Source organism: Eleginops maclovinus, chromosome 11 (genome assembly GCF_036324505.1).
Source record: "Eleginops maclovinus isolate JMC-PN-2008 ecotype Puerto Natales chromosome 11, JC_Emac_rtc_rv5, whole genome shotgun sequence".
Classification (NCBI taxonomy): domain Eukaryota; kingdom Metazoa; phylum Chordata; class Actinopteri; order Perciformes; family Eleginopidae; genus Eleginops; species Eleginops maclovinus.
The window spans coordinates 19,726,273-19,753,363 of NC_086359.1; the positions used below are offsets into that span (position 1 = coordinate 19,726,273).

A 27,091-nucleotide genomic window follows, 5' to 3' on the forward strand; every position below is an offset into this window, starting at 1 on the left:
TAGAGTCATGACACTCCTACTGCACATGATCAGTAGGCCCCTCCTTCTTTCTGGAAGTTAACAGCCGTAAAAAAGTTACTTTTTAAAATGTGTTGTCATACTGTCTAAACTGTTTAAGTATAGATCTTTTTAGTTATATAGTTTTAATGTGCAGTTTCTTAGCTCTTAACAGACGTAGGTACCATGTGTTAAAGCTAATGTGTTAGGCTAGCATCGCTAGTTTTCAGATGGCTGCACATGGTGTTGCAACTGTCCCTCATGACAACAATAATGACAATTGGATCAAATAGATATAAAAGGCAATTCAGTGGTTTGATAAAGAACATATTTCAATTGCCAGGTATCTGCTCTTTGTATTTCAGCAAATTGCTTTTTTAAAAGTCAAACTAGGCTGCAATGTATCCTACATTTTCTGTTCAGTTTTTTCAGTATGCCACGAGACAGGAAAAGGACAACAGATAGAGGTGTCCCTCTACCTATTCTGTCCTTAGTTGCTGGTGTAGTGGGCAATGAATTCAGGACAGTGAGGTCTGTGGCAAAACAGTATTCAATTTGCCACACAACTCTTTTCCGCTTTATTAAAAAGAGAGAGAGGCTAGGTCCAGGAGAGGAGATGAGGACAGGTTACTGGACTCCCGGGAGGGTCTTCTCAGCCCAACAGGAAGATAGCCTGGCAGAATACCTATAAGAGCAGCTGATCTGTTCTATGGTCTCAGCACCAAAGAGGTAAGCATGAGGAAGGTATTAAAGCAGAGTTTAGGCCTAAAGGGAGGGCTGGTAGGGAGAATTATATACGAATATGAGACTGAAATAGTAAAATAAGAGAAATTAACAGAATAAATTGAACTCTACCTTTCTACCTCTATTTTCATTTACCAACCATTTTGCAGGTTTGTCAATTGGCCTTTCAACTGGCTGTCTACTATAAGTGCTCCTACCCTGAAACATGGAATGAGTGCTCTCTCGCTGGCCGGGATTGGTTAATGGGGTTCGTGAAAAGACAGCCCCGTCTGTCTATAAGGTGCCCTCAAGCTACCAGTCTCTCACGCAACATGAGCTTCAACCGTTACAATGTGTCCTTGTTTTACGACAATCTTGCCAATGTGCTTGACAAACACAAATTTGAAGGGAAGGATATATGGAATATGGATGAGACCGGGGTCACAACTGTCCAAGAACCATAAAATGTTGTTGTCGGGCGCAAAGTCAGACAGGTGGGGGCAGTAACATCTGGGGAGAGAGGAGCACTGGTAACAGTTGCATGTGCATGCAATGCATTAGGGAATATGATTCCACCCATGTTCATATTCCCACGGGTTCACTTCAAGGACCATTTCATCCTTGATGGCCGGCCTGGATGCATTGGAGCCGCCAATAAATCAGGGTGGATGTTGGAGGAACATTTCCTTCAGTTCCTTAAACATTTCCACCACCACACGAGGGCCTCACCAGATGCCAAAGTCCTCTTGATCCTTGATAATCGTTCCTCCCATCTTTCTGTAAGCGGAATAGACTTCTGCAGAGAAAATGGGATTGTCCTGCTATCTTTCCCACCCCATTGCTCCCAAAAATTAGAGCCACTGGATCGTACCGTTTATGGCCCCCTAAAACGTCATGTCAACACATTTTGCGATACCTGGAAGAGAAGCCACCCAGGCCTGACGATGTCCATCTACGACATTCCTGGAATTGTTATGTTGGCCCTCACATTGGCTGGAACACCAGTCTGGGGGTTCTGCTTCTTCTGCAGTTCCTCCAGTGCACGCTGGCGGTTCTGCTTCTTCTGCATTTCCTCCAGTGCACGCTGGAAGTTCTGCTTCTTCTGCAGTTACTCCAGTGCAAGCTGTGACTTCTGCTTTTTCTACAGTTCCTCCAGCGCAAGAGTTCTCACCTGTGACTGTTAGACCTCACCCCAGAGCAGGACCACGGAAGATAACAAAAGCAAATGGTAGGAAAAAAATGCAATACAGCCATCTTGACAGACACCCCCGAAAAGGAGTCTTTGGAGAAGGAGAAAGTAAAAGTTAAGAGAAAACCAACCAATGTTAAGAGAAAACTGACCAAAAACACATTGGCAACAAGTCAACAAACCAAGGTAGGCCTAAAGAAAACCGAGAAGAAAAAGCATACAGAGAAGGACAGTCGCTCTGAGAAAGAAGAAGATTTTTGCATTGTCTGTTTGGAGAGCTACTCCAGACCGAGAAAGGTGTGGCTGCAATGTTGGCAGTGCAAGACATGGGCTCATGAAGCCTGCACTGATGGTGGTTCCATTTACATTTGCCACAATTGTGAGTCAGATGGGGAATTGTTTATACTTAATGCTTTACTTAAAATAGTCAGTTTGTCTGCTTTTGGTGGTGTTACGAAATTGTTACTGCTTGTTGTTACAGTTGCAAACTTCAAAATTTTGAAAGTTAAAATGTATTTCATATCTCAAACATTTGTTCTGTAAATCAATGTATAACATGCTAAAAGAGCTGCAGCCAATAGTGCATTATTTAATTGTTTGCATTTTGATATTGCCCGGAACTAATGTTTTGTGTGTTTACCGCTGCATATTTAGTTGAGGGACGGTACAGTTCATAGTTCAATGAGTCGAGCGGCAGGTGCTCACAGATCTCCGCTATTTAATGTATCAATTATTGACGAAAGAACCTCTTTTCACGACAAGCGGCCAACGAGGTATTTTGTTGAAGTTATCTGTAAAATGTCATTTGTTTCATTTCGCGCCACAGCGTAATTGTGCATTGTCTGGTTTTTATTTGTTTTATGTACTGTATAGTTCTCACGGCGTTAACAAGGCATGAGTGGCGGGACCAAAGGTGGAAGCAACAACAATAAACGCCCGTTCCAAAGAACCGACCTGTGTCTGTGTCGTCGTGGAGAGAGCTACAGTGAGAACTCGACTGCTCATCACGGGTAGAAGAGAAGACATCACGGCAGCGGTAACGGCGCAGCGGAGATCCAGCATAACGGGAGAGAAAGCCCATAAGCCGTGGTAGGCTACGGACCGCTAGCAACGGTGACTAGACTGTGTTGAAAGTGCGACTTTTCAAGCCAAAGCCAAGAAGTGCTCTACCTTCAAGTTAAAGTGGTATGAGGAGTGGTTAAACTTGGAAATTGCCAATAAGGACTCAGGCCTATTAACCTTGCATATTGTGTTAAGCCTACATTTTTGGGAATCAATCTAATGTGCTGGTGTTCGTTGTTGTTACATGCTAAAAGGTTTACAGGGTTAGTCCACTCCTTAAGAAGGGTTTAAAGGGAAGTTTAATCCCATAAGAAAATTAAAGTTTTGTTTTGTAAATTTTAAAGCACACTATAAGTAGACATTAAGATTTGTTCGAATTGTGTGTTTTATGAAAGGTAACCAAGCTTAAAGGGGCACTTAAGCGACGTTTAAATGGTGACTTCACTTATTTGAAAACTTCGTATATGTGAAGAATAAGTGATTTAATGCATTTCTAAGCAAAATTATTGTTTCATATTTGTGCCAAAATTATTTCAGATGTTTTATTTTGTGAACTCGAAGTCTAGATAACTTTAAAGGCTACTACAGTGTTTTGGTGCACTACTGAAGTCTATATTCAGAATTTAGGCTTCCCACATAGGTTTCGCACAGTTTGTTTAATTTATAAGGTTAACAACATTCCTGGTTATTCACATTCAAGTTTACTGAATCTTACATTCACACATAGCCTTTGAAATTATCTCAAAATGTCTATCTCAAGCACAGAGACCTACCGTAAAAATGCCAAATCACCCACTACACTCGAAGCTACAGACACTACACTCGAAGCTACAGACACTACACTTGAAGCTACAGACACTACACTTGAAGCTACAGACACTACACTTGAAGCTACAGACACTACACTCGAAACTACAGACACCAAAGTTGCAGAAGAAGTGGAACAGCTTCGCAGAGGTGAAAGAACCCGAACCTTAACAGAGAAGGGAAAGGAACTTCAAGATGAAAGGCTGAAGAGTGTAAAACGTCGCTACAGAATCATCTACCAGAAGTGGAGATATCATGCAAGACTAGCTAAGGAAATATTGACTGATGAGGCCTCTAAGGATGAATTGGATGAGCTGATTGAGAATGTGGAAATATCCTGTTCTGATATTAAAGTAATTTATGAAGAGTTGCGTCAAATGCAAGCTCCTGAACCAGACCTGAGGCGCAGAGTTGACACATGCATATCGCTTTCAGGATTCATCATTCGAAAGGCAAAAGGGCAGCTTAAAGGGCATACAGCAGATGAAGAAAAGGAACCGTGGCCTGATGTTGGATCAATCTTAGACTCAACAGGTTCTCTATCAAGACCGTCTCGTCAATCAAAATGTGGTTCTTCCATCTCAAGCATCCACTCAGTCAAAAGAAGTGAGGCTGCGGCTGAGGCTGCTGCATCTCAAGAAGTTTTGGCAGTGTTGGATGAGCAAGAAAGAGAAGTAGTAGAACTTCAAAGGCTAGAGGCGGAACATTTTTACAGACAACAGGCAATACAAGACAAGCGCAGAAAACTTGATCGCCTAGAGGAGTTGAAGAAGTTGAACGCTGCAAGGGCCCGAGTAAAAGTCTACGCCCAAGCTGAAGGAAACTTTGAAACAGTTGACTCGCTGCATGATGTTGAATCGACAGGAGAACCTCACTTTCTTAATCTCCACGCATCTAGTTCCCCATTCATTGCTCAAGCGATGCCAGTCACAAGTCAAACCCTCCATGTCTCAAGTCCTCCATTTGTCCCTCAAGCCCCACCAGTTGCAAGTCTAGCTCCCTGTCCCCAAAGTCTGCAATTGGCGCTTCAAACTCCACCAATTCCGCAAGCGCAGAACTGCCCTGATCTAGTCAACATGCTAGCAGAAGCTATAAGCGCCAATCGCCTTCCAACACCAGAGCCTACATTATTCACTGGAGAACCTTTGAAGTACAAAGACTGGCGTCTATCTTTCGCAACGTTAATAGAAAGGAAAAACATTCCAAAGAATGAAAAACTGTATTACCTAAGAAAGTACCTAGGTGGCGCTGCAAAGAAAGCCGTTGAAGGATTCTTCCTACTGGGCACTGAAGAAGCATATGACTCAGCCTGGCAGCTTTTGGATAAACGCTTTGGAGACCCATTCATAATCGGGAAGTCTTTCAGAGACAAACTGCACGGATGGCCAAAGATAAGCTCTAGAGATGGCTGCGAACTAAGAGAATTTGCAGACTTTCTCAAGAGTTGCGAGGCTGCAATGCCCCACATCAAGACATTAGAAGTTCTCAATGACTGCAATGAGAGTCAAAAAATCCTTCTAAAATTGCCAGATTGGTTGGTATCCAGTTGGAACCGCAAAGCGATGGAAGTCAGACAAGCAAACGCCGGGTACCCACCATTCAAACAGCTTGTAGCTTTCATATCAAAGGAAGCAGATCTTGCTTGCGATCCTATAACCTCAGTACAGGCGCTTAGGAGTGTGGAAAGCGAGAAACCAAAGCATCCAAGAAGCCAAACCATTCAAGCAAAGACACTGTCCACAAACACAACACAGAGCAGCATCTCATCATGCATCTTCTGCAAAAGAACAGGGCACGTCCTTGCCAAGTGCAGAAGTTTCGTTGAAAAGCCAGTTCAAGATCGTGTAAAGTTTGTGCAAGCAGAGAAGCTTTGCTTTGGGTGTTTGAAGACTGGCCATCACTCAAGAAGTTGTGGTAACAAGAGCACATGTGAAAAGTGTCAGAAGAGACACCCGACATGTTTGCATGATGACAAGTTCAAGGAATATCAGAGGTCGACACCTCCAAAGACATACGACAAACTAATGGACAAAGTAGACACCAAAGAAATAGTTGCAACCGCAACTACTAACAGAGTCATTCAAGAAGACCTAAGCACATTAACATCATCAGTTGTACCAGTCTGGGTCTCATCCACAAGACAGCCAGATCAAGAAGTTCTGGTCTACGCACTCTTAGACACGCAGAGCGATACAACCTTCATCCTAGATGAAGTAGCTCAGGACCTCAACACAAACAAAGAGAGTGTCAGTTTACAGCTGTCCACAATGTCTACAAAGTCAACAGTAGTACCCTGTCAGAAACTGTCAAATCTACAAGTGAGAGGATACAACTTGGAGAAAAGGATTCCATTGCCATCACTTTTCACACGAGAGTTCATTCCAGCAGACAGGTCGCACATTCCAACTTCTGAAACTGCTTTGAAATGGCCTCATCTGGAACAATTGGCAGACAAGATTCCACCACCATTGGATTGTGAAGTGGGCCTTCTCATTGGCTATAACTGTCAACAAGCCCTCCTTCCAAGAGAGATTCTGTTGAGTGAAGAAAATCGTCCATATGCTGAGCGAACGGATCTCGGCTGGAGTATTGTCGGCTCCTCAAATCCAGAAACTGACTATGGTGATGCAATAGGAACCAGTCACAGAATCATAGTGCGACAAGTGTCACCTGCTTTGCAGCCATCTGTTAAGCTTAAGAGGGAGGTACACTTCGTGTGCAGAAGTCAAGTCAAAGAGATCAATCCAACAGACATAATCAAAGCTTTCGAATCTGATTTCACTGATGACACTGCAGATGACAACCCAGTTTCTCAGGAAGACCTTCTCTTCTTGTCCAAAGCGAAAGAAGGTATAAGGCAGAAGGAAGATGGCCACTATGAACTCCCGCTTCCTTTCAAGACGGATAAACCTAATCTCACAGACAATAAACAATGTGCAGTTCATAGGCTAACCTCATTAGAGCGACGACTGAGGAGAAACAAGCAGTATTATGAGGATTATGTCAATTTCATGAACGACATAATAATCAGAGGAGACGCTGAGATGGTTCCACAGCCTGAACTCGATAACCAACCAGCATGGTATATTCCGCACCATGGAGTCTACCACCCCCATAAACCCGGGAAGATCCGAGTGGTTTTCGACTGTTCAGCACGCTACCATGAAACGTCTCTCAACGACCATCTCTTGACCGGGCCAGACCTGACTAACACATTAGTTGGAGTGCTTTGTAGATTTAGAAAAGGTCCAGTAGCCATAATGTGCGATGTTGAAAAGATGTTCCATCAGTTTCACGTGGCAAGGGAACACCAAGACTACATAAGGTTTCTCTGGTGGGATAAAGGTGATCTGGACTCCAAACCCTTAGTCTTAGGGACTTGAGCAAGATGGCGCCGAGGATGGCTGCCGTGTCTCGAGCTCCTCAACAACCCCACATCTTAGTGTTTTTATTGTTTTACTTTGTTGGTTGTTTTTAACTTTTTTTGCAACATGCAAACCGCCCAAGCGAGCCCTATCATCCAATATGATAGAGAACAACTTTTACACATCAGGTCGCTGGTGGACAGCAATAATCCACGACGACCTGCAAACAATATGGAGAGTCTCCGTGTTTACCTGCTGGAGCTCTACCTGTGGAGCGCAGGAGGAAGAGACCACGAGGTTCCCGGGCCGGGGTCCTGGTCAGGCTGAGGAAACGTGAAAACAGGCCTCCTCTACCGAGTTTACTTCTGGCAAATGTCCAATCCCTGGATAATAAGCTGGACGAACTCCGTAGCAGGGTGGCATTTCAACGGGACATTAAGACCTGTAATGTTTTGGTTTTCACGGAGACTTGGCTCGACCCCACGATACCGGACGCCGCCATTGTTCCACACGGATTCTCCATTCATCGCCAGGACCGGACAATAAACTCAGGGAAGAGCAAGGGAGGAGGTGTCTGCTTCATGATTAACAACAACTGGTGCTCAGATGTGGAGATCATTTCTTCTGACTGTTCTCCCAGCCTAGAGCACATCATGATCGGATGCCGGCCTTTTTATCTGCCGAGGGAGTTCACATCTGTTGTTCTAACAGCAGTGTATGTTCCGCCGCATGCTGACAACACCACAGCGCTGGAGGAGCTGTATGGGATTATCGACAGGACAGAGACTTCTCGGCCAGAGGCCGCATTTATTGTGGCCGGGGATTTTAACAGAGCCAACATGAAGAAAATCCTGCCGAAATACTATCAGCACGTCAGCTGCCCCACGCGCGGTGGAAATACACTGGACCATGTTTACACTCCTTTCCGGCATGGATATAAAGCCCTCCCCCGCCCCCCCTTCGGCAAGTCAGACCACATATCTCTTCTTCTGCTCCCCGTTTACCGGCAGAGACTGAAGAGGGACCGACCTGTGACAAGAACAGTGCAGCGTTGGTCCGAGCAGTCTGACTCTGCTCTCCGCCACTGCTTTGGCATCACGGAGTGGTGTGTGTTTGAGGAGGACGATATAAACACACACACTGACGCGGTCATTTGCTACATCGGCAAATGCATCGATGACGTCGTGCCGCGGATTACTGTACGGACATTCCCAAATGAGAAGCCCTGGATAAACGGCGAGGTCCGAGCTAAACTTAAAGCACGGGCCATCGCGCACAGCGGCGGTGATTTGGATGAGTACAGGAATTCCAGGTATGCACTCCGGAGAGCTATTAGCAGTGCGAAAAGACAATACAGGGACAAGGTGGAGTCGAACTACAAGGGCTCCAACGCCAGAAATATGTGGTCTGGACTAAAAACAATAACAGACTACAAAAGGACAACGAGTGGTGCTGAGGAAGTGTCTGCATCTCTCCCAGATGAACTGAACACATTTTATGCACGCTTTGAGAAGCCCCCGGCTGTGGAGGCACAAAAGGCCCAGGATCCCTGCTCACTGGTTTTAACCAGTGCAGATGTGTGTAGATCTCTGAAAAGGATCAACGCACACAGGGCTCCGGGACCTGATGGCATCCATGGCCGTGCTCTCAAGGTGTGTGCAGTTCAGCTGGCAGATGTGTTCACAGACATTTTCAACAGGTCACTGCTCCAGTCTGTAGTCCCCACATGCTTTAAAGAGTCCATCATTGTCCCTGTCCCCAAAAAGACAAAACCCATCTGCCTCAATGACTACCGCCCAGTTGCACTCACCTCCATCATCATGAAGTGCTTTGAGCGGTTAGTCAAAACTTTTATCACCTCCTCCCTCCCTGACTCACTGGACCCCCTGCAGTTTGCCTACAGAGCAAACAGGTCCACGGATGATGCCATCTCCCTCACCCTCCACACTGCCCTCTCCCACCTGGACCAGAGGAACACTTATGTGAGAATGCTGTTCATTGACTACAGTTCAGCATTCAACACCATTGTGCCCTCCAAGCTCATCATTAAGCTCAGGGACCTTGGGCTCAACAGCGCCCTCTGTGACTGGATCATGAGCTTCCTGACGGGCAGATCCCAGGCAGTGCGGATGGGGAACATCACATCCTCCACCTTGACCCTCAACACCGGAGCCCCTCAGGGTTGTGTGCTCAGCCCTCTCCTCTACTCCCTGTTCACGCACGACTGCGTGGCCACACACAGCTCCAACACCATCATCAAGTTTGCTGACGACACGACCGTCATCGGCCTGATCACAGACGGCGACGAGACGGCGTACAGAGAGGAGGTCAGAGCCCTGACATCTTGGTGCCAGGACAACAACCTCCATCTCAACGTCAGCAAAACAAAGGAGCTGATTGTGGACTACAGGAAGAGGCAGAGAAAGGCACACACACCCATCACCATCGACGGGACTCCTGTGGAGAGAGTCAGCAGCTTCAGGTTCCTCGGGGTAAACATCAGTGAGGACCTGACATGGACACATCACACCAGGGTCATATCCAAGACGGCTCGACCGCGGCTCTTCTTCCTCCGCAGGCTGCGGAAGTTCAACATGGACTCCAGGATACTCTGCAACTTCTACAGGTGCACCATCGAGAGTATCCTGACTGGCTGCATCACCGCCTGGTATGGCAGTTGCACCGCCCTCAACCGTAAGACTCTACAGAGGGTGGTGAAAACTGCTCAGCACATCACCAGGACGGAGCTGCCATCCATGGAGGACCTCTACACCCAGCGGTGTAGGAAGAAGGCCGGTAGGATATTAAAGGACCCCCATCACCCCAGCAACAATCTGTTCTGTCTGCTGCCGTCTGGCAGACGGTACCGCAGCATCCGGACCAAGACCACCAGACTCAGAGACAGTTTTATACCACAGGCTATAAGACTACTGAACTCCTGAGCTGTGTGAATGTCTACTCACATCTGTTTATAGTACACACATACATATATATACTGTATATTATACACATCTGCCATACATATCTGTTTATAGTACACATATCTATATATTGTACATATCTGCCATATACATCTGCTATACATAATATATGCATCTGTCCATACCTCCTCATTCAACAGTGTAAAGTGTTTAAATACTTTCAATGTATTCCACATATGTATATATTTCACTTCCTCAAATCTTTATTGTTGTTATTGTAAATATTCTTCTCTCTTTTTCACTATTTTATTTATCTTATTTGCACCATGTATGTGGAGTTGTTGGAGGAGCACGCGACATAAGATTTTCATTGCCAACATATACGCTGTATCTGCTGTGCATAGGACAAATAAAACCTTGAAACCTTGAAACCTACAGAATGAAGGTGCACTTGTTTGGGGCAGCTTCATCTCCTGGCTGCTCAAACTTTGGACTCAAACATCTTGCATCGCAGGGTCATGGTAGATTCAGTGAGGAGTCCATCAAGTTCATCCAGAGAAGCTTTTACGTCGACGATGGCTTAACAAGCGTTAAGTCAGCCGCTGAAGCAATGCATCTCGTAGAAGAGTCAAGAGCCTTGTGCAGAACAGGAAACCTTCGGCTGCATAAGTTTGTGTCGAACTTCAAAGAAGTGATTGCCGCAATACCACCTGAAGAACGTGCCCAAACCAAGGATCCAGACATGGCCTTAGGAGAACTTCATATTGAGCGAGCACTTGGAGTTCAGTGGTGTGTTGAAGCAGATGAATTCCAATTCAGGGTTACAGTTAAGAAGAATCCACTGACAAGGCGAGGGGTTCTTTCGACAGTCGCCTCAGTCTATGACCCGCTAGGATTTGTGGCTCCCTTCATACTAGTTGGTAAACAGATCCTTCAGGTGCTATGCAGAGACAAAGTAAGCTGGGATGAAAACCTTCCAGAGCACATCCTGCCACGGTGGGAGTCATGGCTTAAAGATTTGCCTCGTTTAGCTGCCCTGAAGATTCCAAGAACCTACCTTCCATCAAGCTTCAGCGAGGTCATGCAATATGAGCTTCACAACTTTTCAGATGCAAGTTTCAATGGATATGGTGCATGTTCATACCTCCGAGCAGTAAGTGAAACAGGACAGATCAGTTGCTCACTTGTAATGGGGAAGGCAAGAGTAGCTCCTACCAAACTAACTACTATCCCAAGACTTGAATTGTCCTCTGCTGTGACTTCAGTCCGTAACGGTGACATCCTCAAGAGGGAGCTCGAGATTGATGAAACATCCTGACTGCCATGCTCGACAAGTCGGCAAGTAGACTCGTTACCGCAACTCTGAGGACATTTCTTTACGAAACAATGGCTATAATCAACAGCAGGCCATTAAGTGTTGAACATCTTCACGATCCTACCAGTCTAGAACCCCTTACACCCAACCATATACTAACCATGAAATCATCGGTTATTCTACCCCCTCCTGGACAGTTCTGCAAGGAAGACCTTTATCTGTGCAAAAGGTGGAAAAGAGTGCAGTTCTTGGCCAATGAATTTTGGCAGAGATGGAAACGGGAATACCTTCTAAACCTTCAACAACGACATCAAGAAATTCACAAGTGGATGACATTGTATACTTCAAGATGACAGCTTACCAAGAAACGAATGGAAGCTTGCCAGGGTAGTGGAAGCTTACTCTAGTGCAGACGGCATGGTGCGAAAGCTGAAGCTACTAGTCAGTGACACTACACTTGATAAGGGAAAATCACATAAGAGATCAGTTCACCTTGAAAGGCCCATTCACAAAGTAGTTACCTTACTAGAGGCCAACTAAGTCCCATAAATAAGGTCACATTCATTCAGACTTAAGACATTTGATTCATTTCATAATCTTTCTTTAAAAGAAATCCCCCATTCCAAGTTAATGAGTGATTTGGTGGGAGTGTAAGTGCTGTTGAATAAATATGTTCATGCTTCATTAGTAGATTTTGTGTTATTAATAAATAAATATTTATTTATTTGAAAGTTAAAATGTATTTCATATCTCAATCATTTGTTCTGTAAATCAATGTATAACATGCTAAAAGAGCTGCAGCCAATAGTGCATTATTTAATTGTTTGCATTTTGATATTGCCCGGAACTAATGTTTTGTGTGTTTACCGCTGCATATTTAGTTGAGGGACGGTACAGTTCATAGCTCAATGAGTCGAGCGGCAGGTGCTCACAGATCTCCGCTATTTAATGTATCAATTATTGACGAAAGAACCTCTTTTCACGACAAGCGGCCAACGAGGTATTTTGTTGAAGTTATCTGTAAAATGTCATTTGTTTCATTTCGCGCCACAGCGTAATTGTACATTGTCTGGTTTTTATTTGTTTTATGTACTGTATAGTTCTCACGGCGTTAACAAGGCATGAGTGGCGGGACCAAAGGTGGAAGCAACAACAATAAACGCCCGTTCCAAAGAACCGACCTGTGTCTGTGTCGTCGTGGAGAGAGCTACACATATGTACAGATGTTGCAGTTTTATGGGCAGGTAGGTGACATATATGGGTTTAATATATATATATATATATATATATATATATATATATATATATATATATATATATATATATATATATATTTTGTCTTTCTCATACAAACAGTCGCTGAGAAACTGAAGGAAATGTAAAAAGTGTTGCAACCGCCCCCACTCTCCCCTATACAGTGGGGCAAAAAAGTATTTAGTCAGCCACCAATTGTGCAAGTTCTTCCATTTAAAAAGATGAGAGAGGCCTGTAATTTTTATCATAGGTATACCTCAACTATGAGAGACAGAATGAGAAAAAAAAATCCAGGAAATCACATTGTAGGATTTTTAAAGAATTAATTGGTAAATTCCTCTGTAAAATAAGTATTTGGTCACCTACAAACAAGCAAGATTTCTGGCTCTCACAGACCTGTAACTTCTTCTTTAAGAGGCTCCTCTGTCCTCCACTCGTTACCTGTATTAATGGCACCTTTTTGAACTCGTTATCAGTATAAAAGACACCTGTCCACAACCTCAAACAGTCATACTCCAAACTCCACTATGGCCAAGACCAAAGAGCTGTCAAAGGAGACCAGAGACAAAATTGTAGACCTGCACCAGGCTGGGAAAACTGAATCTGCAATAGGTAAGCAGCTTGGTGTGAAGAAATCAACTGTGGGAGCAATTATTAGAAAATGGAAGACATACAAGACCACTGCTAATCTCCCTCCATCTGGGGCTCCACGCAAGATCTCACCCCGTGGGGTCAAAATGATCACAAGAACGGTGAGCAAAAATCCCAGAACCACACGGGGGGACCTAGTGAATGACCTGCAGAGAGCTGGGACCAAAGTAACAGAGGCTACCATCAGTAACACACTACGCCGCCAGGGACTTAAATCCTGCAGTTCCAGACGTGTCCCCCTGCTTATGCCAGTACATGTCCAGGCCCGTCTGAAGTTTGCTAGAGGGCATTTGGATGATCCAGAAGAGGATTGGGAGAATGTCATATGGTCAGATGAAACCAAAATAGAACTTTTTGGTAAAAACTCAACTCGTCGTGTTTGGAGGAGAAAGAATGCAGAGTTGCATCCAAAGAACACCATACCTACTGTGAAGCATGGGGGTGGAAACATCATGCTTTGGGGCTGTTTTTCTGCAAAGGGACCAGGACGACTGATCTGTGTAAAGGAAAGAATGAATGGGGCCATGTATCGTGAGATTTTGAGTGAAAACCTCCTTCCATCAGCAAGGGCACTGAAGATGAAGCGTGGCTGGGTCTTTCAGCATGACAATGATCCCAAACACACCGCCAGGGCAACGAAGGAGTGGCTTCGTAAGAAGCATTTCAAGGTCCTGGAGTGGCCTTGCCAGTCTCCAGATCTCAACCCCATAAAAAATCTTTGGAGGGAGTTGAAAGTCCGTGTTGCCCAGCGACAGCCCCAAAACATCACTGCTTTAGAGGAGATCTGCATGGAGGAATGGGCCAAAATACCAGCAACAGTGTGTGGAAACCTTGTGAAGACTTACAGAAAACCTTTGACCTCTGTCATTGCCAACAAAGGGTATATAACAAAGTATTGAGATGAACTTTTGTTATTGACCAAATACTTATTTTCCACAATCATTTGAAAATAAATTCTTTAAAAATCCTACAATGTGATTTCCTGGATTTTTTTTTCTCATTCTGTCTCTCATAGTTGAGGTATACCTATGATAAAAATTACAGGCCTCTCTCATCTTTTTAAATGGGAGAACTTGCACAATTGGTGGCTGACTAAATACTTTTTTGCCCCACTGTATAATGGTACTTAGTAAGTAAAAGTACTCATTATGCCGATTGGCCCATTTCAGAATGATATTTATTATATGTTATGATTATAATTATTAATGTTTTAATATGATTATCACAGCTGGGCGGAACTAATTGTAATTACTTTATTTACTGCTGGGTAGCATGTGAATTTAATCCAGATGTAACTAAAGTCTGATGTAAGTGTTGATTATATTTTGTATCATTATTCCATATCAGCAAAGTAAGTAACTTAAAAGTACTATGTTAATGTAGTGGAGTAGAATTACAATGTAGTATACAATGGAAATACTCAAGTAAAATTGTACTTAAGTAAAGTACTTGATGTGTTTGATACTTTTCACAACTCCTTAAAACAAACACCCGTGAATGTGTATTTTATTTGTCTTCTTTCCACTCATTTGACGGAAGAAACGGGGTGGAAGCTTAATAACCCAAACTCTCAACATTGAAACCTATAAGAAATCTATTTTTACTTGTGGTGTCTTGGCCTAGCTGTGAAAAAGGAAGTCATTATAAGAAAGGAAATGGCATGACTATATCTACAGAAATCTGCAGCAACTAGAAGGCATCATTTCTGCAAACACACAGTCACAGGACCACAGCAGCACTGAAAACACACACACACACAAACACAAACACACCGTTGTTATTGAAACTACTGGAGGCGCATCAGACACACAGGAAGCAAATCAGCGATTAAACAAAGGAAACTCGTTTAAGAAAATATCATGCACCAACCTGACTAAGAATAGTTGCATTTCAAAAGGGTAAGTTATACATTTAAGTTATTTTCAGATTGGATTTTTTTAAGGTCCTGATTGCGATTTCTTTCCAGCTAATTGCCTCAGAGGATAACTCTGAAATGAAATGTAAAGTTCCTCTCTCAATGGCATATGCCTCAGTTAAACTGCTCTCTAATTAGCTTGCCGTGAAGCAAATGTGTTCATGTCAGATAATACACTGGTATTTGTTGATTCCTTTGTGGTATTTTTTGCTGGCTTGGCATGATGGTCAATAACAGATCCTTTTAAGCACTCAGGCATGCAGTAATGTTCTCTGATATTCTCTGGGGGATGCCACCCTATCTCTGCTTCTTCCTGCTGTCTCTCACCGCCTTTACACTAAACGGTCTTATAAGGACAATAGGACTCACACATCCATGCAGGACAATGTTGTGTTTTTGACTTCAAGATCTCTAGTTTTTAAATCAAAAAGACAATCTGGTGCTGGAAGGATCAATTTGGGTGAGTAAGATCATGTGTTATGGTTTACCAGTTTTCAATAACAAGATTTCTTCTGGTCCTGAAGGATATTGTCAAACATCCAAGTCAGTGATATCCTCTTTGTTTGAACATATCTTTCCTTCTATTGTGATTTGTTATCACATATTTTGTACATTTGGACATACCATGCAGACATTTAAAATCATGCACAGCAGTGGTGTGGTTGATTCAATGAGGATATGGGGAAAAAAAGTATGGGAAGATGGACCTGAGTTCAAATCGTGTCTGTTCTTTTTTTTATAATTGAACTGCTGAAGCATAATAAGGGCAGTACTCCTGCTGCACAATGAACAACTAAGATGTTTGTCAATATGAAAACAAATGAATTATTCTTCAGATATGGAACTGTAAATGGTGTTGGACATTCATGGGAAATAGACTTTTCGAGAAATGAGACGAACAGTACACATTTCTCTGTTTTTCCATACATTTTTTTCTTATTTCTGTGCTATATGTTCCTCTTGTGATGATCACACTGTCATAAGAACTATGCTTTGAGTCACTAATTCCCCTTTTCGTGACAGAAAAAAGGAACAGAAAGCCACCAGGATCAGACTCCTATTATCCTTTGCATGTTTATTTGATTACAAAAAATATAATTGTATTTTTATATTTGATCCAATTGCAAAATGTTGTGTTTGAATAAACCCTACCGTTTATAATTGATTATTCTGCAAAGAAGTGACTACCAGATTAAGTGTTATTTGTTCTGCTCTCATGGAGATCTTCCTCTAAATACACTTCTTTGTTCGTCACTGTGGCTGAAACATCACATGTCTGGAAATATGTCTGTACCCTTAAAGGCTAAGAGGTGTTTCCTGTGGAGAATTCAGACCCAGCTGATACAACCGCATAGAAACTCACGTTAAAACATAAAACACTGAACACTTTGTCCTGCATGTTTACATCAGGGCTCTCTAATGCTTCTGGCTAGTGACACACTAGAACAAACTGTGTGTGTGTGTGTGTGTGTGTGTGTGTGTGTGTGTGTGTGTGTGTGTGTGTGTGTGTGTGTGTGTGTGTGTGTGTGTGTGTGTGTGTGTGTGTGTGTGTGTGTGTGTGTGTGTGTGTGTGTGTGACCGATTGACACAATTGCTAGGAGTACCAAGCACACAAAATCCATATACCGAAAATAAAACAGCAATAATAATAATAATAATAATAAATACATAAACAAATAAAGGGAGGAGGGAGTTGTGATTGTGATTACCTATTTTATTGCAAATCCTGGGAACAATTGAGATACTATATTGTTTTACAAAGTCTTCAAAACATATTCTTATACTCTGATGTAAAGGTATTTATTCTATATCCATAATGTGTATACATCGTGAATTAAGTTCAGGTGTATTTGATGCTTGCTTTGTCACCCGCTCAAGTCAGAAACATATTTTAGGGTTTTCTCAACCCTTCCCAAAATGGGTATCAATATTGGCTAAGGGATAACACTTCCGACATTAACAAGATGTAATAAAATATCTTGGGTCACTTTGCCAGCAAGTTCCCAGCAGTATTTTGATTGTGAAATATTCACTTAAGAAGTCCAGAAATCGTCTGATGGATACATAAGATAGACAAGTACTTTATTGATCCCAATTTGGGAGATTTTTGCGATATTATGTATCCAACTGTATTTTTCCCAATTTCTATTTAACATTATATTTCAACCATTTAAATTGTGGGAGGGAATCAGATGAAGTTCTCCATAAAGGAATCTATAGCTGACAAATAAACATCCCTGATCCGGATGGCTGTTGTCTAAATGATTTGCAGAGTACCGAAGCAGGAGGTTACGATGGAGAAATCCGAGATGTTTGGCTTCTCTTTGGAGGCAGACAACAGGACGGAGGAGGAGAAAGCGCAGCAGAGAGCGGCAAGAAAGGGCGGTGGTGTGGCTTCTGCCCTGGGTTTGGGCAAGGAGGCGCCCAAGTCTCCAATGGACACTGATTACCAGGAGGAGATGGAGACCCACAAGCCTGCAGTCAAGTTCAATCCCAACTTTAACAAGTGAGACTCACCATGCAAACATAAAGGGATCTTTGCCTGTTTGTTACACTCATTATAACAGGGTTCTGTGTTTTATCAAGCCCGGCGGTGATGATTAAGTTGGAGCTGCTTCCCCTTTTGTCCCACATGATGTTGTCTGTGACTTGTTATGTTGACAGAGCGATTCAAGGACTGGAGCCCAGTCCTCGAAGCACAGACGAAAGGTTTACAATCAAAAGGTTGTTTGAAGCGGTGGCCAGCAGGGACGTCCAAAAGCTGGATGGCCTGCATCGGCACCTGCATCAGAACTTGATGAAACTGTCCGACTCAGGGTGTGAGTGTCAGACCCATAAAGTAACATCCGTACACATGTGTTACCTCCCTCATGGATTGTTTTTTAGACCCCTGGGCACAGACATGCTCATTTGTAGACCTTTTGTGTCTTTTTATGGTTTTCTTGTCCTCATTTTAAGTCCCCTTGTGTTTATTTTGTTTATTTTTTGACGTTGTTTTGTTTCTCTCTGTGGTGTTTCTTTCTCTTTTGAATCATTGTGTGTCTCTTTGTGGTCGTTTTGTGTCCCTTTCTTTTATTTTTGAACCTTTATGATTCTTTTTGTAGAGCTTTGTGGTCGTTTTGTGTGTCTTTTTTGTTGTTTTACCTCTTTTACTAGTTATATTTTTCTCTCTTTGCTGCTGAGTCTCTTCCTGGTCAGCAAGTGTCTCTTTGACTGACATTGTGTATGTGCAGGCAATAAGGGCCACTGGCTCTTTGCCTGGTATGGTTGTCCAGATCTCCGTCCATGATCTTCCTGTTTGTTGCACCTGCAGATCAGTCTCATGGTAAAACAGTCCTCATGAAGGCTCTACTGCACCTCATGGATGGCAAGAACGAGACGGTGGAGCTTCTAATTGACATTTCAGAGAAGTTGAAAGATATTAAAATGTTTGTAAATGCGGCTTACACCAACAGCTACTACAAAGGTAAACTGAAGCAGAACTGTTGAGAAATTTAACTTTCAAGTCTTTCTTTGTTCTTTATGTGCTATTTATCAAACCTAGACAAAGAGATTTGAATGGTGAGACTTGATATATTCCCGCAGGCCAGACAGCTCTTCATATAGCCATTGAGAGGAGGAGTCTTTCCTATGTGGAGCTGCTGGTCAGTAAAGGAGCAGACGTCCACGCCAAAGCCTGCGGAACTTTCTTCCAGCCACATGATGGCCCCAACTTCTACTTTGGTGAGTCCATACTGCAACAGGGAGCAGCACCCTCCTCATGGGGCCTCACACAAAGATCATCTACTGACAAGATGAGTCACACATTGCCGCCTTTATTACTGAGTGAGAAACTTTCCATAGAGTCATGACATCTCTGGACAATAACACAAAGAAATACATTTTCAATACGGTATTTAAAAGTTCATATCTTATTATTTCCGTTAAATCTTAGATTTTACCTGGGCTGGTGTTAATGTTAATTTATTACAAGAAAGGACAGGCCATCACAAAAAAATTATCACTATGACACATTTGGCAATCACATTGATGAGTGTGTTGTGTTAAAATAAAGATGCAAAGATATTAAATGTATTCATTCACATAAAAGTTCCCATAAGTCCATTTGAAGGATGCCAGGATGGATGGGTCAAACAACCCTTTTCTTACAATTTAAGCTACAATTAATGGAGTTAATTTACATCAGTAAATAAAAAATTGTTAGCTCAGGTAACTGTAACTTACATCACATAGGTAGCTAACAAACACTCATTAATTAATGGCCGACTGTGGCTGAGAGGGTGTGCGGTCCTCTTTCAACCAGAAGGTTGTGGGTTCGATCCAAGCCGTCAACATGTGGATGTATCCTTGGACAAGATACTTGAGCTGGAGTTGCTCTAGATGGCATGGCCAATGAATGTTAGCTTCCCTAGAGCAAGTGGTATTGCTCTGTATGAATGTGAATGACTCATAGAACTGTATGTCAAGCGCTTTGAGGGGTCGTAAAGACCTGATAAAGCGCTATTTAAGGACAGTCCATTTAACATTAAATCCAAAAACACACCTTTCACAAGTGGTTATGTTGCCTTAACCTAACCAGGTAGTTTTTTTTACAATTGGCAAACTCAATCAATTTGTGACCTAATCCATCTTCAAATATGTTTCACTCAAACTGTATGGCATTAGTCTCAATGGCTGTTCTTGGGTGGGTTTGATGTAGATACAAGAATACATTGAGATAAAGTTGTATTAAATCAGTTATAGCCCACAGGGGAAAAAACCTGTAACTTAACAGAGTCTCTTTGTGTGTGTTGTCCTCAGGTGAGCTGCCTCTGTCTCTGGCAGCCTGCACCAACCAGCCCGATGTGGTAGAATTCCTCATGAAGAGCGAGTATGAACGCGCTGATGCTGAGCAAACTGACTCTCATGGAAACACTGTGCTGCACGCCCTGGTGGTGGTGGCTGACAACTCTAAGCATAACACAGAGTTTGTTACCAAAATGTATGACCGCATCCTCAAGACCGCTGCTGAACTGCACCACAAGTCAGAGCTGGAGGACATCGAGAACCACAATGGGCTGACGCCTCTAAAAATGGCTGCCAAGACTGGCAAGATCGGGGTAAACATTTCACCAGTTTCACTGTAGACAAAGCAGCATAGATACTGTATGTTTTGTGGCCCAGATACAAAAATCCTAGCTTCTCTGACAACGCAAGAAGTAACTTTTTGCGGGCCCTAGGATGACATATTACTATGGGCCAACCAGAAAGTTAGCATGGCTGTGGTTCCCTAAACTAAAAGCCAATGATTTCCAATATTCTCATTTAATTTGGGATTATTGCAGAAAATAACCTCTGTGGCAAATATAGGTTTAGAATACTCACAGGTTTTTATATGATTTATGAATGATGAAAATCAAGGGAACTGAAAGTCCAAAAAAGCCAGCGCATTTCTGATTTAAAAGATTTATTGATGATACACATTGAAGTGTTCTGTCTTGCAGTCTAGGTTACACTCTTAGTAGAAGTCATAATTTCAGTCACCATATTGTATTACCTAGATAAGTGTGATTCTCAGAAATAAATAGGCTCTGACTTTCATTTGTGTACAGCTTTTTTCACACATCCTGAAACGGGAATTCCAAGAGAGTAACACCAAACATCTGTCGCGTAAATTCACCGAGTGGGTTTATGGCCCCGTCAAGAGCTCTCTGTACGACCTGGCCTCGGTGGACTCGTACCAGGAGAACTCAGTGATGGAGATTCTGGTGTACGGCAGTGACATTCCTGTGAGTCTCAGCATTATAAGCCCAGTCTGTCAGTTGTTGTTCTATACTGTAACATGTGTCTCCTGATTTATGATTTTGATTCCTATCAGAACCGCCACGAGATGCTCCAGATGGAGCCTCTGAGCCATCTGCTGGAGGAGAAGTGGAAGAAGTTTGCAGGTCGAATGTTTTTCCTCAACCTCATGGTCTACATCCTGTACCTGATCAACTTCACCGTTGTGGCCTACAACAAGAAATCTGAAAAGGTGAGCTGACTCCTACACACTGTCTGATCTCTGTAGCCGATCTGAACTGACATTTCTTCTCTGCCCCACAGCCGCCGTTTTCCTTCGAACACACCACCCTGGATTACCTGTATGTTTCAGGCCAGCTAGTGACAGCGCTGGCAAACTGCTATTTCTTTGTCACAGGGGTATGTAGGTGACCATGTGTTGTTTTATTAAAATCACATCACAATCTTCAATGTTCTGATCAAAAATCCTACCTAAATCCCTAGATCATGGACATGAGGAGGAAACAGCCGAAGCTGCAGACGTTGCTGATTGATGGATACTATGAGATTCTTTTGTAAGAAGTAAAAATGTTGGATGTTTTGCCACAATACTGATGTTCTGCCCTCACTGTTGTTATGAGTACAGTTATGCAGATAGATAACTCCTCGACAAGTGGCAAGAGTTTATCTTCTTTAATAAGATGTTCACATCGACAAGTCAACAGAGTAAAACTGAAAGAAACACAATATACATAGGAATTAGGCACTTAGCTGTGATGCAAAAATATACATACAACGGCTCATTACATCACAAACATCACAAACAATCCACATGAATATATGTTTACATGCAAAATTGCTGTGTAATACACATTACAAAACATGTGCTGACCATGCATCAAACATATCACTGAATAACAATCTACTTTCCATAGAAACATCTAAATAAACATAGATATGACTTGTCCAGCAGTGGCTCAGTCAGTAGGGGCTTGGACTGGAATCGTAGGGTTCAAGTCCCCGAACAGACTTGAAATATGGAAAGTGGACTGCTACTTGGAGAGGTCCCAGTTCACCTCCTAGGCCCTGCCCTTGAGCAAGGCACCGGACACCTCCAATCCCCCCTCCCCATTGCTCCCCGGGCGCTGCACAATAGCTGCCCACTGCTCCTAGTACTAGGATGGGTTAAATGCAGAGGACAAATTTCACTGTGTGCTCTGCTGTGTGCATGTATGTGACTAATAAAGAGGGTTTCATCCTCCGATTCTATTCGTTATCCACTTATGAATATGTAAAGAACCAAACATACTTACAAACAATGCTTTCGACAACACAGCAAAGAAGGATGAATGCAGATTCAAACTTTAATATACTCATCTCTGTCCCTGTGAACCACTACTCACATGTGGGTATCACTTCTTAAGTTTTCACTGTAAGTCTTTCCCATTGGCTGCTACTAACAACAGAAGAAATAAAACAAAAAGCAACAGCACCACCTGCTGGCTGGAGTAACAGGGCGTCTTAGACAGCACAACTGACTCACCAAAAGTGTGACCCTTTAGGTGTATTTTTCTGTTGACATGTATATAATGAATTTGAATCGTTCGATTTTAAAACTACAATGCTGTGCGTTTGCTGTACAGTTTTGTGCAGGGCGTCCTGTTCCTGTTCACAGCCGGGCTGTATCTGTGCGGGCGGGAGGAGTACCTCAGCTTCATGGTGATGTGTCTTGCTCTCAGCTGGGTCAACATCCTCTACTTCTCCAGGGGCGACAGACACATGGGCATCTACAGCATCATGATACAGAAGGTAGTTCACACAGGGCGCACTGCACCATGGTGAGCATCACAGCGAACCATCCCCAAATCACTGTCCCTTTTTCTTCTCTGTAGATGATCCTCTGTGATATCCTGCGCTTTCTCCTTGTCTACGTCGTTTTCCTCTTTGGGTTTTCAGCAGGTAATCCCCTAAAATGCTTTTCGACCTGAAAAAAATATAAGTCTAAAAACTATAAAAATGTGTATTTTACATTTTACTTACTTAGTTGCTATGGATTTGGAAAGTAGGAGATAGATTAATAAATAAATACATTTTTGAGATATTAAAATGATCTTTAACGCCAATGTCTATAATTCCAATGCTTTGTAATCTGCTTTCAGCACTGAATAAGTGTAGTGATAACTACTCATAAATATTCGCAATGCTTTATAACAATAGTCATGAAACATTCGAAAGCATTTTATGACGACTTACATCGTAAAGTATCACTTTTTTCTGATGTCAGTAAATTGTAGTAAACGGACTTTTTTTGTTGTTGAGTGTCATAGTGTGTTATAATGCCCATAGTAGTATTAAAATATTATCTTTTTATGAGGCATTTAAATCCCTGTTATAGGTCATTAAAATAGAACAGGTGATAACAGACAATAAATTATTTAATGATATTTTTCTTTATAGAAAACTATAAACATTGTGAGTTATACCCAGCTTGTAACGTATTATAGACATGGGGCGTCATAGAAAGTGCGACATAAACTTAGCTATTGTCACTATGCCATAGTCGGAGGATGTACTATATGTCATCTGTTTCCCCTGTCCTGTCACAGCGGTGGTCAGTCTGCTCATAGAGCCTGGGAAAAACACCACTGTGCTTCCGACACCGACACCGGGAAAGGGTCGTTTCTATGTTACGGTTGCTCCTGAGGATTGTGTCAAGCCCTCCTTCAGTAGCATCTCCTTCACCACCCTGGAACTCTTCAAGTTCACAATCGGTATGGGGGACATGGAGTTCATCCAGGACCACAAGAGCAAAGAGGTCTTCTATGTTCTCCTTATCGGCTACATCATACTCACCTACATCCTGCTGCTCAACATGCTCATCGCCATCATGAACAACACCGTGGAGGAGACCACCAAACACAGCACCAGCATCTGGAAGCTACAGGTGAGTAATGCAGGGCTGTGGTGAATGCAGTGTCTGTTCAAAGCTGCTAGGGTTTGATCAAGTGTTGTCACTGTTTTATTAGAGAGCCATCACCATTCTGGACATGGAGAAAAGGCTGTCTTGCTGTCTGAGGAAGAGGTTTCGCTGTGGGGTGGAGATGAACCTCAGGACTGCCCTCGGAGAGGGCCATCGCCGGTGTTTCAGGTTGGTTAATATGGGTTCACTGGCATCAGTTACAAATATCAAGAGGCTCCATCAATAGCTGCATGTGACACCAAAGCAAATTCCTTGTATGAGTAAACGTACCTGGCAATAAACTTGATTCCGATGCTGATTTGAACGTTCTAAATGAAATGATACACAAAGACTGCCATAATTAATGTCCTTGCCCCATCACATTTGGAAATATACACAACTTAAATACATATCTTTAAACTAGGTTAGCAGTTGTTTTACAAGAAGTCAGTTAACAAGCTAGCTTTAAGCTTATGTTTCGCCCATTTGTATGTTTTTGTTGTTGTTTGTGAGCTCTAACAACGACCTCACCGGCACAGGTGCGGTGATTGGAACAGTGTAGCTGTACACGCTGTTTTTCTTTGGAAATAAAAGGTATTGAAAAAGCTAAAACTTTGTTGTTAATGGAGATTACATGTGTCCAATAAATTAGCCCAGTTAGCCAATCCCTCGGGGATATTGTGTGGCAATAGTCACCACAGCTAATAAAAAACTAAATCAAATTCAGAAGAAAGCTGGTGGGTTCCCTGAATGCATTTCACTCGGTGCAATCTGCCTTTTCTGCTCTCCACACTTACCTGCATGCAACCAAAGCCTGTTGAATACGATTGGTCACTACTACTTTGATTTCAAACATAAACCAGAATGCTCCCAGAATATTTTCCTGTTGCCTACAAACTGTGCATTATGCAGATGTTTGTTTATAGATCACTTTAGTCTAGATGGAAATAACTGAATCATTGGGTGTTCTGCACAAATACTTTGATTTAAATGATGAAATACTTGCTAAAGTAATGCCATTGTTATTAGCAACGGCTGCATTTTGTATTCAGTGCTAATTAGTAAAGGTTTGCATGCTAACATGCTAAACTAAAATGGAGAACACATTACACCTGCAAAAGCTCTGCAAGTTATCATAATCATTTTGAGCGGGCTAACATGATAATCCTTAAATACATTCAAACTAAAGAGGTAATAGTAGGTTTCTGGGACTGAGGGCACAATATAGTGAAGCGAACATATGAAACTGTCAACAGGAAACAGGCTCAGTGCACAGGGCACAAAGCCATGGCTGAAGAAAAGAGCACGCTTGATATGTTTTCTTAAATGTGCAGATGAAAAGCAGATGTGGTTGGCTATACTCTTTATATTTTCACTGCAAAGTAATGCTTTTTCAATCTGTCCAGTTGTGCTGAATGACACTTAATCTGCATATGTGTCTTGGAGGGCTTGTATACAGTAGGTGTATTTCCTGGTAATAGGATATTATGAGAGATTTAACACTAAAGTCATCAGACCTACATTTTTGCAGAGTATTTGGTTGTGAGACAGGTGCTGCTATTTTACAGAACCAACTCTGGGCCCAAGAAGTTTCCCTTGAATCAATAACCATGCCACTGCTGATCTTTTAAGCTGTGAAAGAAAATCAAGGTGTAGAAAGCTATGATAATAAAAAAAAAATCAAATCTGTAGGCTGGAAGATTCAACAAAAGACAGAGCACCATCGATTGATGCGCAGCACATTGGGCCCTTCACTAATTTGCGTTCTCTGACAGCTGATTGATGCATCACACAGCATACAGTAATTGGAGCATGTGTCCTCTTGTCGTCTCAGAGTGGAGGAAGTCAACTGGAACAAATGGAACAGCAACCTGGCCAATATCAATGAGGATCCGGGGTACTGGGATCGCGCCCAGCAGACTGCAGTGCACACCCTGCCCAACAGAGGTGCAGAACCATGATGCAGTAAACGTTTTTTGGGGGGTATTTCTGTCACAGGAGAGTAATATGTGAACATATCCTTCTTTATCCACAGGGAGGAGCTGGAGAGGCCTTTTCACAGAGGGCGCTCGCCGGCAGCAGGATTGTCAGTCCACAGAGATGAGTCCTCTTAACACCTTACCGGTCTAAAGACACACCAGAGAGCTTCACACTGGCTGCCCGAACATCATTTACATTTAAAGACAGCAAAGAAATGTAACTGTCAAAAGTATGAACTGCCTGTCTGTCTGACTGAAACTCCCGTCAGACTGATTTTAAATGTAGCCTTGGAGGCATTATTTCACTGAGCTGAAGATATTGTAGATATGTGTTCACCTGACACAACAGTGTAAGTTAGGAACAATTATCAAATATACAAAAATACATAATTGCCAAGTCATACATTTAATCCAAAGGCTTCTGCACATGCTGTTTCTACTATCACCTGAGCAGGATGCACATCCTCTGCACAAAGGCCAGCGCCTGCCTGTGTCACAGCTCCCAATCTTTCATGGAGTAATACTGATTACGAAAGGTGCTGATCTCGCCCCCTCCCTGCTGTGTGCCCTTTATACAAGTCCCATTTTCATCACAGCTAGACAAGCTAAATCTACTGCAGCCAGATAGTCCTGTGGCTTTCACAGCATGCTTAGTCTACTCTACTTCCTGTTTCTATTTAGCAGAGGTAAGCTCGGGTAACATGGCATGAAAGCAGATGACAGTCGTCATCTTTAGCACCATCAGGCCTCAGTTACAAATGGAAGGTGGTTAGGCGGCCTTTTGAGTTGTTCTCCATTTGTATGGCTGATTTTGTAAGACACATCTGTGAGAAACTTATGAGACTACCAATAAACCACAACCTGCCCAAGGTGTTTTAAATTGTACTGTTTTAAAGAAACTGCATGTGTTTGGAGCAAAGTAAGCATACAACTTGATCAAAGAACAATGGATTATAATGTATGAGTTGTGTGTGTAAATGGATGTTTTTATTTAGTTTTGCTGTTGATTCAAACCCCATTTACTTACTGTACATTATTCAAGACGTTTCTCAGTGACTTCTTCCTTCCTTCCTTCCTTCCAGTGCTAAATATTCACCCTTTTTGCAATCAGCTCATGACGAATGAAGGGAACATGAGAGAAAATGCACACCGTGTTCAGTGTGAGTTTCAATCAGTGTTGCAGATAATCCCAAA

At 42.6% G+C, this 27,091-nt stretch overlaps 1 protein-coding gene across 2 annotated transcripts; it reads left to right on the forward strand.

Annotated features, from left to right (window-relative positions):
- The first annotated feature begins 14,986 nt into the window (after positions 1–14,986).
- trpv1 (transient receptor potential cation channel, subfamily V, member 1) lies at positions 14,987–26,780 on the forward strand. 2 transcript variants are annotated; one of them, XM_063894948.1, is made up of 16 exons: positions 14,987–15,182; positions 17,472–17,705; positions 17,864–18,018; positions 18,513–18,665; positions 18,785–18,922; positions 20,000–20,298; positions 20,791–20,967; positions 21,057–21,212; positions 21,284–21,379; positions 21,464–21,534; positions 22,603–22,768; positions 22,852–22,918; positions 23,566–23,903; positions 23,986–24,107; positions 25,753–25,865; positions 25,954–26,780. In XM_063894948.1, the coding sequence occupies exons 2-16, from the start codon at positions 17,494–17,496 to the stop codon at positions 26,046–26,048; spliced, it is 2,358 nt and encodes a 785-aa protein (XP_063751018.1). In that variant the 5' UTR covers positions 14,987–15,182; positions 17,472–17,493; the 3' UTR covers positions 26,049–26,780. The 2 variants fall into 2 exon arrangements, with proteins under 2 accessions (XP_063751018.1, XP_063751017.1); XM_063894947.1 differs by lacking the exon at positions 14,987–15,182 and adding an exon at positions 15,299–15,659.
- The last annotated feature ends 311 nt before the right edge of the window (positions 26,781–27,091 follow it).

Coding starts and splice junctions, on each gene's coding strand:
- trpv1 (XM_063894948.1), top strand. CDS start 17,494: ATGGAGAAATCCGAGATGTTTGGCTTCTCTTTGGAGGCAGACAACAGG. Junction 17,706..17,863: donor TTCAATCCCAACTTTAACAA/GTGAGACTCACC, acceptor TTATGTTGACAG/AGCGATTCAAGGACTGGAGC. Junction 25,866..25,953: donor GCACACCCTGCCCAACAGAG/GTGCAGAACCAT, acceptor CTTTATCCACAG/GGAGGAGCTGGAGAGGCCTT.